This window comes from Ochotona curzoniae, unplaced genomic scaffold (genome assembly GCF_017591425.1).
Source record: "Ochotona curzoniae isolate NIBS_2020 unplaced genomic scaffold, NIBS_Ocur_1.0 contig_883, whole genome shotgun sequence".
NCBI classification, from domain to species: Eukaryota; Metazoa; Chordata; class Mammalia; order Lagomorpha; family Ochotonidae; genus Ochotona; species Ochotona curzoniae.
Window position 1 is genome coordinate 30,229,437 of NW_024466599.1, and position 19,709 is coordinate 30,249,145.

The following is a 19,709-nucleotide window of genomic DNA, read 5'->3' on the forward strand; positions in this document are numbered from 1 at the left end:
CCGTGTTAACCAGCTCACATGCTGCTGTAGAACAAGTGCCGATTGGAGTGGCCCTGACATTGGCTAATGTTGAAGTCATGCTTTATCTATTTCTGCTTAAGAGGAGAAAATTACTGAAGTCCCATGGTTCTTTGGCAACAAAGATAGGTAATTTGATGAATGCTGAGTTTTTTCCCCCTCAGGGACATTATCAGATGCCCAGCACTCCCTTGGTGTTTATGGCACATAGGAGAAAACCCAACCAAGGGATTTGTCCTTTGTGGTTTGTGAACTGTGATGCTGGATTCTGCAAGCTGCCCAAAGTGGTGGGCCACAGCTCTTTGCTCTCTGTGATTCCACTAAGGGGTAAAGTGTGAAGACAGCCTAGGAGCCTCCCAGGTGCAGTTAGTGATCTCTTCCTGTGCGAGATGGAGCTTGAGGAACAAGCAAGAATCACTTTGTGGTACCTTGGTAAAGAGAAGGGCAGTAGCATGCTTCATTCATGCAGTCACTTAGGTCACTTAATAGTAGATTATTTTCTGCCTACATTAGAAAGTACTGTAGTTTATTATTATGCCAACTCAATGCCTGTATTTTGCTAGTCTTTGTAATGTGTGTATGACTAATACTTTCATTAATAGATTTTTATTACACCAACAGATATTCAGTGACTGTTTAAATTGGCATCACATATGTATAGTATACATTCCCTTATGAGTGTACTTTGAAAATTTGTAAATTTGGAGATGACAAGACAGGTACCAGTGGAGAAAGTTGATGTATTAATTATTTAGCCCTTATTTCGGATTACGTCTCTAAACTTACTCTTCTATTGTCTGCATTGTGATTCTGGGGGCTTCTTTTTCTTTACATTTGTGAATTGATTTATTTACTTTTGAAAGGCAGATTTTATTTTAAAGATTTATTTTATGGCAAAGTCAAATAAACAGAGAAGAGGAGAGACAGAGAGGAAGATCTCCCATTCGCTGATTCACTCCCCAAAGGCTGCAACTACCAGAGCTAAGCTGACCTGAACCTGGGAGCTAGCATCTCTTTTCTGGTGTCCCACTTAAGTGCAGGGGCCCAACAACTTGGGTTGTCTTCCACTGCTTTCCCAGGGACCTGGATCAGAAGTGGAGCAGTTGGGACTCAAATCAGCACCCCATGGGATGCTGGCACTGCGGTTGGATATGTGACCTACTGTGCCATGGCCCTGGCTACCACAAAATGCTGTGAGAATGCTGTTTATTGTTTCCTTATTTGTAGTATGTACTAAAATCACCTAAGTGCAACAAAAATAATTTTTGCTTTCTGATAATGAAAGCAACATAGTTTACTATTGAAATGTAGAAAATACCAAAAAAACCCCTTTTTGTTAATTCTTCCACCCAAAAGCACTTTTTATGTATCATTAGCATATTTCCCTCTCATTGTAAAAGATTTATTTATTTATATATTAACGCATATTTCTCTTTTTGTCTACTACTTATTTGAAGGAATTACTTCATTTTTTTAAAGATTTATTTTTATTTTTAAAGTCAGATATACAGAGAGGAGGAGAGACAGAGAAAGATCTTCCGTCTGCTAATTCACCTCCCAAGCAGCCTGGAACTGAATTGATCTGAAACCAGAAGCCCGGAGCCTCTTTCAGAACTACCACGCAGGTGCAGGGCCCCAAGGCTCTGGACTGTCCTTGACTGCTTTCCCAGGCCACAAGCAGGGAGCTGGATGGGAAGCGGGGCTGGGGATTAAACCAGTGCCTATTTGGAATCCTGGTATATGCACGGATAGGGCTTTAGCTGCTAGGTTACCACGTTGGACCTGATTTATTTCACATTCATTTGAAAGGCAGAGTTACACAAATGGCCACAACAGTTGGAGCTAAGCCAATCCGAAGTCAGGAATCTGGAGCTTCAACCTGGTCTTCTGTGAGGGTGCCGGGGCCCAAGGATTTGAGCCATCCTTCACCACTTTCCCAGGCTGTAAGGAGGAAACTGCACTGAAAATGGAAAGGCCCAGTATGCAGAGGCCAAGCCAACTATAACACAGTGCAGGCCCCAGATTTGTTCATTTGAATGAGTTATAGAGAGAAAAGGAAAAAGAGAGAGAAGGAAAGATTTTTTGTCTGTTGGTTTGCTCCCAAATGGTTGCAATACCTGGAATTGTGCTTGTCTAAATCCGGGAGCCTTCTCTGTGTCTGTGTGGGTGCAGGGGCTCCAAAATTTGGGCAATGCTTAGCTGCTTTTCTGCACCATTAGCAGGGAGCTAGATTGGAAGTGAAGCAGACAGGACTCAAACTGGTGCTCTTACGGGATGATGGTACATCAGGTAGAGGCTTCAGCCATTTCTCTTTTCTGTGGACACTCACTGCTGGATTTGGATTTAGGCCCTGCACTGCAGGAATTTTCTTGGAGTGGCGATAGAGCTAAGCCACCTGTGTTTTTTGGCTGCCTGTTGTTAAATAGGGCTTGTTCTGTAGTGCAGCTGCTGTCATCATTACTTTGTTCTAGGTTGGTAGATTGGGTTTTAAAATAAGTAAGAAATTAATTTGCAAAGAAACAATGCAACAACAAGAGGAGAAAACAGTTTAAAAAAAGCTGGGAAAATTCCGTTCCTCAGTTTGACAGATATTACTGATAGATTTGATATAGAGGAAGGAACAGAGTGGACCTTGAGCATACGTTCCACAGTGAACCCAGATTCACTATCTTAAGATCATGAATACATTTTGTGTTTACATTCTGAAACTTTATTTGCATTTTTTTTATATCTAAGTGTTCTTTTTGTGTCAAGTGTGAGGTGGGTTAGAAAACAAAATTTAAGAATATAGTTTTTTGGGCCTGGCACGGTTGCCAAGTGGCTAAAGTCCTTGTCTTGCATGTGTTGGAATCCTGTTTGGGTGGCGGTTTGTGTCCCTGAGGCCCCGCTTCCCATACAGCTTCTGCTAGCGGCCTGGGAAAGGATTTGAGGACAGCCCAAAGGCTTGGGACCCTGCACCTGCGTGGGAGACCTGGAGGAGTTGCCTGGCTTCTGATGGATCCAGGTCCAGCCGTTGCGGGCACATAGGGAGTGAATCAACAGATGGAAGATATTCCTCAGTCTCCCGTCCTCTCTGTATCTCACTCTTCACTAAAAATAAATAAATCTTTAAAAGAAGAAGAAGAAAAAGATAGTGTTTTATACTGTTGGAAAACTATTGATATTGGCCGGTGCTGTGGCATATTGAGGAAAGCTACCTACATTGTATGGCAGCTCGTCCAAGATGCTAGTGTTGTAGGCTGTGACTTTATACTCACAAAGCCAAAATGCCCCAGAAATTAGTGTTTATTTTTAAAAGATTTATTTGTTACAAAGAGTTACAGAAAGAGGACAAGATCTTCTATCTGCTGATTTACTTCCCAGATGGCCACAAGGGCTAACTGAGGCAGGTTGACACCATAGCCAGGAGCTTCACCCAGGCCTCCTGTGTGGTTTGCAGGGACTCAGACACTTGGGCCATGTTCTGCATTTCCCTGGCCAGTAGCAGGGAATTGGATCAGAAGTTTAGTAGCTCAGGCAAGAGCTGGTACCCATATAAGATGCTGCTTTGCAGCTGGCTGATGTATCCATTATGCCATAGCACTGGTCCCAGCATAAGAGTTTAAATTTTTTGTTGTTTTTGTTAATGTTTATTTTTTGATGGTGTTTACATAGTTGATGAGGGTGGGAAGGAACAAAGGTTAGTAAAAAGTGGGTGTGATCATTGTTTCCCAATTTTCTATTTTTTCTTCTTGTATCTGCGGGAAAGAGGAAGAAGAGGAGAGAAGCCACACCAGCCTCCCAACCACCTCAGTACCTGGGGATAGGGGATGGCCACCCAGTATCAACTCAGGGTCCCCAGTGTGACGTGTGCTCTGAAGGTTCTGTTCAAGATGTTTTGGTAGTTCTGAAATGCTGTCAATCTTGCTGTTCCAACAATGAGGAAACTCTTCCAAGGTCCATTGGCTGACACAGTTGACCTTAGGAGTCTCAATTTGCCCAGATATTTGCTGTCATTTTTTGGTTGGGGTAGTTTTTCTGATTTGTTCTGTCCTCCTTCCTCTGCTATGGTATCAGATGTCCTTTTCAGACCTCAGTGGGCTGCATATCCTCAATGTGATTCTGGATCTGCCTTTCATTGCTCTGTGTTTTCCAATGAGGAGGCCAGGTTCTGACATATGCACTCAACAGTCAGACTACCAATCCTGGATGTGAGACCCCAGGCTCCCTCACGCCCTTACCTGTGCTACCTGCCAGACCCTCAGCAAGTCCATACACCAAGTCCCCATATGTGTGCCACCAGATGGCCAGTGGGCTTCCTCTGGCACCATTGGCACCCTGGGCTGCCTGACCTGGGTTGTGCTAGACCCCCTGCAGCCAGCACTCATGGGCCCAGCACACACTGTGCAGGTGAGTCTAAGGATCCAGGCCCTGCCAGCCTCCAGGGCTCATAGGCCCAGTTCCTGCCACATAGGGGGCCCAAAGACATAGGCCATTTTTACTACTATTTATTTCAAAGACATAGATGCAGACAGACAACACAGAGTAATCTTAGATCCATTATTTCCCTCCCTGGATGCCAGCCGTATGTTAGGATAGGCCAGCTGAAGCTGGCATCCACGAGTTCCACCTGGATTTTCCACACAGGTGTCAGGGACTTGACCTTTGAGAACTCTTGCCTCCCAGGGTGAACATTAGCAGAAAGCTGGATTCAGAAGTAGAGTCAGGACTAAAACACTGGCTATTTGCTAGAAAATGCTAATGACCTTGCCTCAATCTGGAAATACATCTAAAGAGAGATACATAAAATTAACATACAAAATATTTCCGGAGGAATTAAATATATATAAAGACTTATTTGTTTTTATTGGAAAGGCAGATTTTATGGAGGGGAGGAGAGACAGAGAGAAATATCCTCCATCTGCCGATTCATTCACCAAGTGGCTGCAATGGCTGGAGCTGGGCCAATCTGAAGCCAGGAGTTTCTTCTGGGTCTCCCATCCTCTACTTCTTTCCCAGGTCACAAGCAGGATGCTGAATAGGAAATGCAGCAGCTAGGATACAAACTGGCGCTCTTACAGGATCCAGCAGATGCAAGGCGAGGATTTAACTGCTAAGCCATCGTACCAGGCACGGAATTAAATATTAGAGATGATAAAATAAATAAAAGGTAAATCATGAGAATATATTTTCTCAAAATTGACTCAAAACAGTTCTGAATTACATCTTAAGAGAATTGCCTGTATAAATTAGCATAAATTGAAAAACCAATTCCAGCACTTAAAGAAGAGCGAAGGACCAAGAACAATTGAGAGTGAGATGTCAAAATATGTTTGGAAAGGCCTGCATGTGTTCCAGGATTCTTTCTGGAAGGTTTCTGAAGTCAGTTCTATTTTCGTAACAGCAGTTGGATATCATTTTCTTCTTTCCCTGTGTGATTTTAAACTGCTGGTATCAGACTGCTAGTGGGTAAGACTGCTGGTGTCATGGCACAGGTTAGGTAAGCTGTTTCCAGCTGTGATAGTGCTCATTGTGTTTTCGAACTTCGTGCATTCAGTGTATGTTTTAAAAAGCAGGCTCCAGGGCACAGTGTGGTAGCCCAGCGGCTAACGTCCTCACCTGGTACATGCCAGGACCCCATGTGGGCGCTGGTTCATATCCCAGTGGCCCTGCTTCCCATCCAGCTCCCTGCTTGTGGCCTGGGAAAGCAGTCAAGGATGGGCCAAAGCCTTGGGACTCCGAACCCATGTGGGAAACCTGAAGCTCTGGCTCCTGCCTTCAGATCAGCTAAGCTCTGGCCATCATGGCTGCTTGGGAAGTAAATCAGTGGTTGGAGAATCTTCTCTGTCTCTCCTCTTTTTTGTATATCTGACTTTTCAATAAAAATAAATAAATCTTATAAAAAAATGCAAGCTCCACTTAAGAATTTTTTTACAAAGTAGTGCAATATATTTTAATGATTCTCTACCCTTCATTTTAGAATTGCAGTAAAATTCCCATAGTTTTAAACTACCATTATCCATTGTTACATGTACAGTTTATTGGCTTTTAAGTCATTGAAAGTGTTGTACAACCATATAACTTGAGTCTTGCTTTAAGAGTTCACACTTTTTGGGTAGAAGTTTGATCTAGCTTCGTGTCCTGCCTGGTTGTTCTGCTTTGATATGGCTCCGACAGTGGCCTGGAAAGACACCGAAAGATGGCTCAAATCTTTTGCCCCCTGCACACTGGCTCACTGCTTCAGACAAGCCCAGTTCTGGCTGTAGTGGCCATTTGGGGTGTTAACCAGCAGATATAAAACCGATCTGTCTGTCTGTGTCATTCTTTTAAGTATAATAAATAAGTCTTGGGGAAAAAAAAATGAAGTTTGGTTTGGCAGTTAAGACACTCATCCTACACTGGAGTCCTGGGTTGTAGTAAATGCTGAACTTCATCTTGTAGCTTCTTGATAATGTGGACCGTGGATCAAGGTAGTCCTGACTCAGCTTGGTTGGATTTGTGCAACCTGCTTTTGAGACCTGAACTGAGTTTCCAGCTCCCAGCTTAGCCTCCTGATAGACTGTACATTTCCCACTGCCTTGCCCTCCACATGATTATTTCAGGAGGAGTGAACCAGCAAGCAAAAATGCTCTATTTCTGATATTAAAAGCTTTTTTTAAAGAATTAATCTTTTTAATGGTCTGTGTAATGATTTTAATGTTTGGTCACATAGCACTGAGGTTCTCAGTTTTATAGACTTAGTCATTCTTTTGCATGTTTTTAATGAAATTTCTTGTTCTATTCTGGAATGAGATTCAGAGATAATTGAATAGCACATACTTGATACATAGCTTGCTTTTGTTTTCAGCTATGAGTTGAAAGTTATTTTTTTCCTGAAAAATTGAATTACTGGGTTCAGTGCAGTAGCCTAGTGGCTACAGTACTTGCCTTGCATGTACCGGTACCCATATGGGCACTGGTTCGTATCCCAGCTGCATTACTTTCCATTCAGCTGCCTGCTTGTGGCCTGGGAAAGCAGTTGAGGACAGCCCAAAACCTTGGGACCCTGCACTGGTGTGGGAGACCCAGAAGAAGCTGCTGCTTGGCTCCTGGCTTTGGATCGGCTCAGCTTTGGCCATTGCAGCCACTTGGTGAGTGAACCAATGGATGGAGGTTCTTTCTCTCTCTCTCTCTCCTTCTCTCTGTAAATCTAACTTTCTAATAAATAATAGTAAAAAAAAAAAAAAACCCTGAATTATTCTGTTGTAATCAAACATTTGTCATCACTGAACTTTAGTTTTATGCCGTATAAGTCCTTTGTGCTTGTTGTACTATATATATTTTTTTCCTCTCTCAACTGTTTTTAGAATTCTCTCTTCTATTGCGTTCTGAAATTTCTGGGTAATGTATCAGCAGTGAGGGTAGGCCATTTATTTTTTTTATAAATTCTTAATTATTTTTATTGGAAAGGTAGATTCACAGATATAAGAAAGAGAGAAAGATCTTCCATCCTCTGGTTCATTCCCCAAGTGGCTGCAGTGGTCACAGTTGAACTGATCTGAACCCAGGAGCTTCTTCTAGTCTCCATGCAGGTGCAGGGTCCCAAGGCTTCGGTCCAACCTCTACAGTTTCCCCGGGCCACAAGCAGGGAGCTGGATGGGAAGTGGAGTAGCCAGGACATGAACCGATGCCCATGTGAGATTCTGGCATATTCAAGCCAAAGATTTAGCCACTAGTTATCCTGCCGGGTCCAAACCATTTTAATTTTGAAGTTTTTGTCTTCCTTGTATCTGAGATGCAGTGTGTGTGTTTTTTTTAAGATTTATTTATTTTTATTGGAAAGGCAGATATACAGAGAGGAGGAGAGACAGAGAGGAAGATCTTCTGTCCGATGGTTCACTCCCCAAGTGGCCGCAACGGCTGGAGCTGAGCTGATCCGAAGCCAGGAGCCAGGAACCTCCTCCAGGTCTCCCACGTGGGTGCAGGGTTCCAAAGCTTTGGGCCGTCTTTGACTGTGTTCCAGGTCACAGGCAGGGAGCTGGATGGGAAGTGGGGCTGCCAGGATTACAGCTGGCACCTATATGGGATCCCGGTGCATTCAAGGTGAGGACTCGAACTCCTACACTGTGGCACCAGGGCACAAAGATTTATTTATTTATTTATTTTTAAATTATATTTTTGACAATCTTTACATAGTTAATTAGGGCACAAATGTCAAGGGCTACAGGAAAGTGGGTAAGACTATCATTTCCACACATTTTTTCTATATCTGGAGTAAAGGGGGAGGTAAAGGCCGTGACATGCTGAACGCGCTCAATCTTGTCTGATTTATTTATTTTTATTGGAAAGTGAGACATACAGAGAAGAGGAGACAGAGAGGAAAATCTTCTGTTCGTTGAACTTTCCCCAAGTGGCCACAGTGGCCGGAGCTGAGCTAAACCGAAGCCAGGAACCTGGAGCCTCCTTCTGGCCTCCCACCCAGGTGCAGGGTCCCAAGGCTTTGGGCCGTCCTTGACTGCTTTCCCAGGCCACAAGCAGGGAGCTGGATGGAAAATTGAGGAACTAGCACCCAAATGGGGTCCTGGTGCATGTAAGGCCAGGACTTTAGCCACCTGGCCATTGTGCCAGGCCCAGTTCTCCTTGAAGTTACTGTCTGTGCTGTTGAAGTGATCACAATACCATCTGTTCTCTTGTGTTGCCTAGTCATCTGTGTCCTAAACGATCAGTGGATTATTTTTTTGTGTTACTCTTTATCCTCAAGAAAAAATAGCGAGAGAATATTCAAGAGAATAGCGAGGTCCGGAGTTGCGTGGGAGGACTTTGTCTGCTGCTCTCCCAGGCCTCGCTCTCTCAGACTGAAGCTGGCCAGCACTCTGCTGGATGTGCCACCTCCATCTGTAAACATTGGCTCCTTTTGTATGTGTCTTATGAACTCTGTTTTCTGATTTTTTTCTTATCTAATATTAGTAGTTGAAACTACCAATGTCATGTTTAATAGAAATATAAATGGTGGGCGTTTGGGCCTTGTTCCTGATAGTCTTTTTAGAAATACCTGGGAAACGCTTGGACTTTTTTTTTTTTTTGCGTCCTTTATTGCTGATAATACAATGTTTCTTAAATGTCATATAGAAAGTGAAAAGCCAAATGGCAAATGAAAAACATAACTATCTATAAGAGATAAAGTGATCTGTCAGTAAAAAGACGAAGGGCAAAGGGTGTGCTCGCACCCAGCGCAGTGACCCGATGTGTACATTCCCTGTCATTCAGAACCAAAGAGCTTCATATTCAATGCTAAGATTTCATGGTTGATGTATGAAATTTTTAGAAGACAAGCTTCCATTTCTTCTGAGTCTAGATTACTTCTGTCTTCTATTTAGCATTTGCCAGAGACTATAGCTAACTTGGTAAAAGAAAACTATAAAAGGCAAAAATACTAAAAAAAGGAAAGAATATTGTCATTGCCCACAAATGATAATGACATTAAGGAAAATTCTAAATAATGTCGAAACCTAATTGTATTTCATAAATTGTTTAGAAACACTTTGACTTTTAAGCTCTGCATATTTTTTTTCATTTTTTTCAATTATTATTATCATTTTATGATACAGAAGCATAGGCTCTGGGATTTCCCCTAGTCCCTTACCGATTGCCTCCCCACACACTGTGTTCCCCCATGTCATTACAACAGCGTAGTTCCTCATAAACAGTGATAAGTCCATCATTGCAGGCATGGGCAGTGGCAGAGTCCAGCATCCCACTGTCAAGAAACATCTAACAGTTTCAGTGGGAGTCCATCCTAGATCCTTTGGATTCTCTGTATGATGGCTTTAGTTTCTTGTTACTGTTTTCCTTGCTATACTTTAAAAGGCATCTTAGAAAAAATGAGATGGGGATTGCCATCACTTGTTTAATCCATTATTTTGTGACGATTCTAGAACTGTTACTCCCTTTCTACCCCACTGGGATGCCATGTATTACATCACTGAATAAAAATATATAGTACTGAGATTTATCTTGCCCTCTTTAGGAAGCTGAGGTGTCAGACTATTCTGGAAGTGACTTAAAGAAGTTATTTAGCATTGGTAAAACACACAAGAAATGTATATCCCAGATACACAAAAGAGGAGAGACAGAGAGGAAAATATTCTGTCCGTTGATTCATTCAATGGCCAGAGCTGAGATGATTTGAAGGCAAGAGTCAGGAGTTTCTTCTGGGTCTCCCAAGTGGGTACAGGGTCCCAAAGCTTTTTAGACTGTCCTCTACTGCTTTCCCAGACCTCAAACAGGGAACTGGATGGGAAGTGGGACTGCCAGGATTAGAACTCCTGCCCATATGGGGTACCAGCGCAAGCAAGGAGAGAGCTTTAGTCACTAGGCCACTTTGCCAGGCCCCATTCCTGGATAGCTATGATGGACAAAGTTCAACTGATCAAAAGCCAGCAACTTCTTCCAGATTTCCCAAGTGTGTGTAGGGGCCCAGGGACTTGGCTCATCATCCTCCACTGCTTTCCCAGACCAGTAGCTGGATCAAAAGTAGAACAATTGGAACGTAAATTGGTATTCCTTTTGGATGATGACAAAACAGACTGGGACTTAACCTTCTATACTGCAGCTCTGGCCTCTGACCACCCCCCGCCCCTTTTAATTTTATTTTTTCTTTTTGGAGTTTGAGAGAACATGAAATTTTAACGTGGTTCAAAAATCAAAATATACAAAAATGGGGTGGATAATAAACTGCATAGTTTCCCCAGTTCCTCAGTGTTTCTAGTCTACTATGTATACTTCTGGAGACCTCTGTGCCTATATAAGCAATGAAGTATGTGTATTTATGTCTTGGTGTAAGTTATGGTGCTGTTACATTGTGTTTTATGGATGAAGAACCTTGCTGATGACTCCGTATGGGATCATAAAAATCTGCTTTTTCTTTTTTTATGGTTGGTTTATATTTCTCATTTATTTGGTTCATTTTAGTCTTGTGGTGTTAAAAAATACTGCACAAAAGATGTTGCAAAGAGGTCACTAGATGTGTGGTTGTGAGTGGGTATAATGCCACATAAAATTGTTGAAAATGACCTAATTAAATTTTCCAAGTTTTTTCAATTTCTTTATTCACATAATAAATAAAATAGAACTGCAGTGTGGGTTATCTCTTGGTTCACTGTGGTCATTACTGTTGAAGCTTATTTAGAATCTCATTTAACGACAACAGTTTTTTTCCTTCACATGTTAATGTGCTAGCATTTTTCTCTTATGGTAGATAGGATTTTACAGGTTTCTTGAGAATCTGTAAACAAAATTTGAATGAGTCCAAAGAGTATTCCTGATGACTGTAGGTAATGCTACTTAAGGAATGAATTATTATAAGGAAGTTCATGGCATAGTTTGCTAAGGCTCTTAGAGGATAGGCCAAAATAAACATACAGTAAGCAGAAAAGTCATACATACCCTGGTTTCACATGTGAATATTGGCATGTGTAGCACGCTGTTTTTGAAGGTCGTGTTTATATTGTGATCTTCCTCTTGAATTGACCGTTTTAGCTCTCCATTTAGGATTGAGTTGTTTCTTCATCTAAAATTACAGTGCAGAAATTACAAATTGTACTTCATATACTGTCTCCACTATGTGTTTTCCATGGGGAACTGTCAGGGAGCTTGTCTAACAGAACAGTTGGCCTTCCCGTCCTGGAGAGAATTTTCCCAGTATCCACTGCCAATCCTTGGAACATTCCACCTGTTCACAGAAAAGGAAAAAGGGACTATCATAGTTTTCACCCTAGTTTCCTCTTTGACAGTTTCTTTAAAATTTATTTCAGATATTCAGAATCTAGTCTGTCACAAAAGCCTAGTGAAAAATCCTCACCTTGAATGTACCGGGATCCCAGATGGGCGCCGGTTCTAATCCTGGTGGCCCCATTTCCCATCCAGCCTGGGAAAGCAGTCGAGGATGGCCCAAAGTCTTGGGACCTGCACCTGTGTGGGAGACCCAGAAGAGCTCTTGGCTCCTGGCTTCAGATCGGTGCAGCACTGGCCATTGTGGTCACTTGGGGAATGAATCATTGGTTGGAAGATCTTTCTCTCTGTATATCTGACTTTGCAATAAAAATAATAAATTAATCTTAAAAAAGAAGAAGAAGAAAAACCCGACGTAGGGGCTCAGTACTGTGGCATAATAGGCTATGGTGCTGGCATCCTATATGGGTGCCAGTTTGAGTCCCAGTTGGTCCACTTCCAATCTAGCTCCCTGCTATGATTTGGGAAAGTGATAGAGGATGTTTCAAGTCCTTGGGTCCCTACATTTCGGAGACCCAAAAGAATCTTCTAGTTTAAGAGCTCTGCCTAGATTTCTCTTGTGGTTGGCAGGGGCCTAAGAACTTGGCCATCTTCCTCTACCTTTCCATACTTAGCTTAAGATAGAGTTGCTTTGGAGATCAACTAGGACTCAAACCAGTGCTCATATGGGATGCCAGACTGCAGGATGGAATTGGTCTCTCTAAATTCTGAATTAGATCATTGTTCCTTCAGGTGAATTAGCTTGGACTTCACCAATGGCTTTTGATGCCAGCATCTTGTGTGGTCACCAGTGCAAGGCCTGTTACTACTCCACTTTAAATCTAGCTGCTTGCTAACGTGCCTGGGAAAGCAGCAAGTACTTGATTGCCTGCATCTATGTGAGACACCCAGCACAAACTCCTGGCTTCAGCCTGGTCTAGAACTGGCTGTTGTTTGCCATTTCAGGGATGAACCAAACTTTGGACGATGGTTCCCTCAGTTTCTTCCTGTACCCTGTCTTCCAAATAGACAAAATGAACTTTAAAATTTGTTTTTACCATTTTTCTAATCAGTGAGCCATGATTGGTTTGGCATTATGGAACCCAAAACATTACATTTCTCCTTAAACCACTTTTTCCAACACTTCTTGGCATGATAGTGCATGTGTTAATTACATATTCATATTTACTGCATAAAAGAATTCCTGCTTAGCCTCTTAGTTTGTTAGCTGTTAAAATATGTACATGAAAATTTTAAAAGTTAAGATTTTAATTTTTGAGAAAAGTATAATGTATCCACATTAAAGCTAACTAAAAACTTTTTTCTTTTAAAATTTATTTCTTGGGCATGGCATGGTGGCTCATCTGGCTAAATTTTACCTTGCAAATGCCAGGATCCATTTTGGCGCTGGCTCAGGTGCCTGCTAACGCATCTGAGAAAGCAATGAAGGATGGCTCAAGTGCTTGAGCTCCTGACTAATGTAGGACACTCAGCAGGAGCTCTTGGCTTTTGGCTTCTGACTGATCCAATGCTGGTATTGGCAGCCGCGTGGGAGTGAACCAGTGGATGGAAGAGTTTTCTCTCTCTGTTATTCTGCCTTCAAAATAAACAAATTTTTGCAAAAATTTCAAAACAATGGTTTTGTTATAATACTTAGCAGGTTTTGCTCCTTTGTGGAAATAAACTGACTTTAGTGAACCTTTTAAGGCCAAATTCCTTGTAGGTGATTTAACTAACTTTTGAAAAACGAGGTTTGATTAGTCATTTATTTGGATAGCTAAATTACAGAGAGGGAGAACAAGAGTGAGGGAGGGAGAAAGGGAAAGTGAGAGAGATTAGGGAAGAGGGGAGAGGAGAGGAGAGGAGAGGATGTTGCATTCACTAGTTTACTTGCTAGCCACAAAGGCCGGGCCTAGGCCAGTCGGAAGCCAGGGGCAAGGAACTTCACTCAGGGCTCTCATATGGGTGCAGCGCTTGGGCCATCCTCTGCTGCTTTGTCAAGCACATCAGCAAGGAGCTGGATCTGAAGTGGAGTGTCCAGAATTCAAAGTTGTGCCTGTGGAATGCTGGCAGTGTAGGTGGTAGCTTTCCTGTTACGCCACAATGCTGGCTGCATATGTGGGTACCTCAGAATGTCTGTGGAAAAATAGACTTAAAAGAAGTTTATTTAGGTGGGAAAAATTTTCCATGCATAGCTTTTTTTTTTTTTCCCCATGATACGGGTTTTGAAGCCCTCTGATAAGCAAGGTTTTAAAAAATTCTTATTCTGAAATAAATTTACCTTTTTTGTTCTATTTCCATGAAGTTTTTGAAGAGCCTTGCCTTGTCAGCCTATATTGGAGGGAAAAATAAGTAAAGACTATTTTTAGCAACTTGCTTTATTGTTTGAGCATGTTGCATGTGTGACCGCATATTGCTAGGCCATGAAATTTACTTGAGGCAGCAGAGCGGTTTCTCTGGAGCACGTCAGGTAATTGTTGACCAAGAATTGTTATGTGTGCTGATGTAATAACATGAAATTTTTCTGCTTCACTGATACCCATGAATAAAAAAATATCAGAAAAGCAGAAACCTTTTTTTTTACCAGAAACTCTTGTGGTAACCAAATTAGAGGTTTGATAAGATAATGTGGAGATCCTGCATGCTCCCAGAGAAGCCTAAGTATAATGAACCTAATAGGGTTGCTAGAGAAAGATGTCTCATAACAGGGTGGTTGTTTTTTTGAATCTAGAATTGCAGAATGTTTAAATACTGAAACTTTTGGGCAGTGTATTAGCATTTTAATTTCAGTATTTTGTTTTAGCAATTGTTTTCTTTGAATTGTACTTCTCTGTGTTAATGCAGCAGGAGACACTAGCGCATATTTATGCAGTGGATTTGCTCTTTTACAGTGTGATGTATGTGGTTTTGATGTTGGTTTTGGGGATGTTGTTGCTTTGTTTAGAAAATCACATGACACTGTAGGATTTTCAAGATAGTTTATAAGCCTTGACCAATATCCAGAGCTTGAATAATCTACTAAAATTCTCCAGTGAAGTTTACAGCAGTTTTTCATTTTTCAAGCTGATGAAGATCATTTTGAAAGTGCTTGTAATAAGTCAACTACTATATAACTTCGATTTTTCTCAGCGTCTAGACAAGCCTTTTAGAAACAGTTTACCACTGTCACTCCGGGGCTATGATCGAAGGTAGATGCTCTCAGACGTTGAGGTCTGTGAATCTGTAGGTGTTCATTTTGCTGTCTGTTTGTGTAAAAGTTCTTCTGGTTTAAATTTTAACTAGTCAGCTATTTAAACAGGTAAAAAGAAAATAAAAACTTTTTTTAGAAAAAGGGAAAAATTTAATTAGACTTCAGAGCAGTGTTAGAGAAGGTAGGTTTATTATATCCTAGTATGAATTTGTATTTTCTGTAGATTCTGATATACAGTGACTGCTGAAAAAGATCTGAGCGTGATTACTATTTTTAATTTTATTTTTGATGATGTTCACATGGTCAGGATGGGAAGGGTCAAGGATGAGGAGATAGTGGGGGAGACCATTTTTTACATTATGGGCGAGAGGGAGGATGTAAGAAGAGATCTGTGCATTGTTTCAGGTGTTGGTTTTTATGGTGATTTCTTTGAAGATTCCTTGTGTAAAATTATCTCATAATGCCCATTGATTCCTTTAGAAATTGACTCGTACATTGAAGGAGTCATTGTATTCTTTTTTTCCCTTAAATAATTGGGAAATAGCCTTTAAAATGATTTGTGTTACTTGACACAATTCTTCCCACAGGTGAGCCTCTCAATAAATGCCAACAAAAGCAGCTTTTTAAAATAGGTTGTCCACCAACAGGACTGTGAAGTGAGCCAGATATGCATAAGTAACATCTAAGTTCTCAATCCCAGTCCTTCCTACATGTTGGATATTCTTAATTGTGTATGTCATTGTTGCCTGACGTGTGTTTCTTAAATTTTCAACAGGGGAAAATGCAGTGTTGCCCTTCTGAATGAGACAGAATCAGTGCTGTCATATCTTGAAAAAGAGGTAATTTATAACCATACTTTTTTCCCCTGTGTTTCACATGACACAAATGTTTGAACTAATTTTTTTTTTTTTTTTTTTTTGCTGAAGTTGTGTTATATTGCTATGGTAATATGTTAGTAAAAACATACTCTCAATTGTATTTGGGTGGATTTTTTTGGTTAAGTAAGATAATACCTCTTTGTTTTTCTTTTGGTGGTGGAAGAGTTTTATAAGGATAACACGTGATTTAGTTTATAGTAAGTAGATTTTTGGCTGTATGAAGTAATTGATTTACTGAACTCAAGCCTCTGGTGCTTTTGTGTCTTAAATAAATAAAATTTATTTTTGATTCTTCTGGATGCAATTTTTTTATTATTGGTGGTCTACTTTCTTTCCTGGAATCCAAATAAATTTGTGTCATTTATACATGTTTGTTTCATTAAATTCCAACAAGAAGCATATGTAGCAAGTTGAATCAGAGCATGCATTTTACAAGAACAAAGGAATTCTTATAAGCAGAACATTCTACCTTATGCATAATTTTTGGTGGCCTTTAGCACAATACCATTTACATGATGGGAGGAATATTTTATTACCAATTTAGTTTTCATATTATTTTAAAAAATATACGAGAAGTGGAGAAACAGAGAGAGGGAGGGACAAAGAGAACTTTCTCCTAATGTTTCACTCTCCAGATCTCTACATCAACCATTTCCTGACCAGACCAATGCAGGAGTCTAGAACACCATCCAGGTCTCATGTGTGAGTGACACAGGCCCAAGGACCTGGACCATCTTCTGCGGGCACATTGGCAAGGAGCTAGATCAGAAACAGAGTATCTGGGACTTGAATTGGTGCTTGGATATGGGATATCGATACCACAAGTGGCTGCTTAATTTGCTCTCGTGAATTATATAGATGTATTTAAGAGACAAACTTTTTTTTAGTATATATTTTTCTTTCTGTTGTTAGTAATTTGTACAGATCTTAAGAATTTTCTCTCTATCCACTTAATTTTACTCACTAATTGCTCTAGCAGTTGTTAATCTAGAGGCTCTGGCAATATACTCATCTATTTTATTTTATTTTATTTACAAATCTTTTAAATTTAATTCTGTTTTAATTTTACTATAAAGGTGAGGGGTTTGCTGATCAATGTGGGTCTCTGATTAGAATGGAGAGAGTGCCTGTGTGGGGGAATGTGGGTGAGATAAATGTTTCCCTTTTCCCTTCTGTGTCTGTGGTAGGGAGTGGTGGTGGTGGAGAAAATGCAAAGCTCCTTATTGTCAGACTTACATCAGTGCCAGGGGATGGAGATGGTCATTTGATGTCTCCAAGTGTGGGGAAGAATGTTCAGAGGATGTCACTTAGTGGTCCTGATCTGAGTTTCTAAGTTGTTAGCTTTATTGCACCAGAGGTAAGGAATTCTAAGGCCTGTTGGTATCTATGTCTGCCTCAGTGTGTCCACTGACGTAAGTGCTAGTTGTAAAACCTGGCCTGGAATGTTGTTCAGCCTGCCCTTCTTCCCATCCTTGGAGAGGGACTCAAAAGTCTTCTGTTGACTTAGATGAGCCTGCTATCTTGTCCTTTCGTTGGGCATCTGGGTATGCGCTCTGTTCTTAGGCAGGAGTCAGCAACTGAGGCAACCCCATCCTGTAACATTTGCTCCAGAATTGGTCCACATGTCTGTGCTTTTCCCTGAGGTTGAAGATGGAGTGCAATGATCTAGGTGGGGATTCCCTTAAGAAACTCCTCCTAGGCTGCGTGTTATGGTACAATTGGCTAATCCTCCCTTTGCAAGTTCTTGGATCCCATATTAGCTACTCTACTTTCCATCTACCTCCTTGCTTATGGCTTGGGAAAGCAGTGGAAGCTTGGGACCCTGTACCCACGTGGAAGACCTGAGAGAGGCTACTGGCTTTGGATGGGTTCAGGGAGGGAAGGAAGGAGGTAAAGAGGCAGTAAGAGAAGTCTTCCATCTGCTAGTGCCCTCTCCAAATGGCCTCAAGGTTGGAAGTGTGCCAAGGCAAAACAAGGAGCCAGGAGCTTCTTCTGGTTCACCTATGTGTGTAGAGACCCAAACACTTGGGCTATACTTAGCTGCTTTTCCAGGTTCATTAGCAGGAAACTGGATTGAAACTGGTGCAGCTGGGGTTCAGATGGGATTCTATATGTGATGATAGTGTTGCAAGTGGCATCTTAACCACAACACCAGCCACTAGGTCTTCTTCCCTCTCTCCCTCCTTCCTTTCCTCCCTCCCTCCCTCCTTCCTTCCTTCTTTCCTTTCAATTGTTTTATTTATTTGGATGGAAGGGATACTGAGAGAACCGGAAGGGTCAAGTGGGTTGGAGAGAGAGAGAGAGAAAGATAGAGAGAGAGAGGGAGACAGACAGACCTTCCATCTATTGATTGGCTAATCAAAGGACTGCAGTGGCTGGGACTGGGCCAGGCTGAAACTCAGTTACAAAGTCCATCTGGGTCTCCCATGTGGGTGGCAGAGTGACTCTTGACATTTTGTACGGAGGAGCAGATTCGGATAAATAAAACCACATGCACTGTATACTTTACTCACTTATGGGACCTTTTTTTGGTGTGCTGCCAGCCCTGAAAAATCTTCTGTTTTGTGGTCATAGTAAGATACTGAGATGATTCAAAGAACAGTTTACTTTTAACTCTTCTTAAAGTTGACTCAACTGAATGATCTTGAAATTGTTTCTTCTTTCTTTGCAACTTTTATTGTAAAACACTCATATTTTGTGTATTTTTCCATAGCACATACAAATCTAGACTTTAAGCAATTTATGTGTCTCTGAATCATTGTTTCATTTCATTCTGGTGTAGAGCATGGTAAAAATCGGTTTGTACCATACTATAAATTTTACTGATTAAAGTAGCTTGGGATATCTGCTTTTTTTTTTTAAACATTTATTTATCTTTATTGGAAAGACAGATCCTCAGAGAAGGAGAGACAGAAAGAGCCTCTGTCCATTGGCCTATTCCCTAAGTGGCTGCCATGGCCAGAGCCGAGCCGATCTGAAGGCAGGAGCCAGGAGCCTCCTCTGGGTTTCCCACATGGGTGCAGAGTCCCAAGGCCCTGAGCCTTCCTCAGCTGCCCTTCCAGGCCTCAAGCAGGGAGCCTGATGGGAAGCGTGGCAGCCAGAGCATGAACTGGCACCCATATGGGATCCCGGTGTGTGCAAGGCGAGGGCTTCAGTCACTAGGCTAGTGCACTAGTCCCAATATCTGTGCTTTTAAATGTGATGTTGAGCCCGTGACAGCGTCTTGAGTAATATTCTTTAATGATGTAGATTCTTTAATTGTTATGCATTGTTGTGATTTTCTTTTTAAAAAAAAAAAATCCAGGGGCTGGCATTGTAGCACATTGAACTAAGCTGTCATCTGCAAATCTGGCGTTCCATCTCAGAGTGCTAGTTCAAATCCCAGTTGCTTCACTTCTCATCCAGTTCCCTGTTGCTGTGCCTATGGAGGAATATAAGAATGGCTCATATTCCTGTGTCCTGCTGCCTGTGTGAAAGCCTGGATGGAGATCTGGGCGCATGGCTTTGGTCTAGTCTAGTTGTGAATAGACTAAATTTTGGTCATTTGAGGGAATGAATCAGCTATCTGCTGCCTAATAGGCACATTAGAAGGAATTTGTATTGGAATCAGAGTTGGAGACTTGAGCCCCGACATTTGGGTGAGGGATCCAGGAATCCCAAGTAGCTTTTTAACTTGTTGTGCTACAGTGGCTGCCCTCATGTAATTTTCTTTTAGCAATCTATTTATTTTTTATTCTGACATTGACCTGTCTTTAAAATATGGCACAGAATTTCTCCCTGGAAAATTTTTTTCTTCTCCTTTTCTCATTGTCATTATCTTTTCAAAATCAAAGAGAAGACAACATTACTGTTTGACAGATTGCATCTCTTTGTTTGCACCTTACTAGTCTGTTTTT

The 19,709-nt window shown here is 41.4% G+C and overlaps 1 protein-coding gene across 5 annotated transcripts in view; it reads left to right on the forward strand.

Moving 5' to 3' along the window:
- The window catches only part of MTA3 (metastasis associated 1 family member 3), a 157,544-nt gene that overhangs the window by 43,635 nt on the left and 94,200 nt on the right, over positions 1-19,709 (forward strand). For all 5 annotated transcript variants that reach the window (XM_040993156.1, XM_040993158.1, XM_040993157.1 and 2 more), the window contains exon 5: positions 15,711-15,774. In XM_040993156.1, the coding sequence (XP_040849090.1) occupies positions 15,711-15,774 (64 nt within the window). The remainder of the gene's footprint in view (positions 1-15,710; positions 15,775-19,709) is intronic.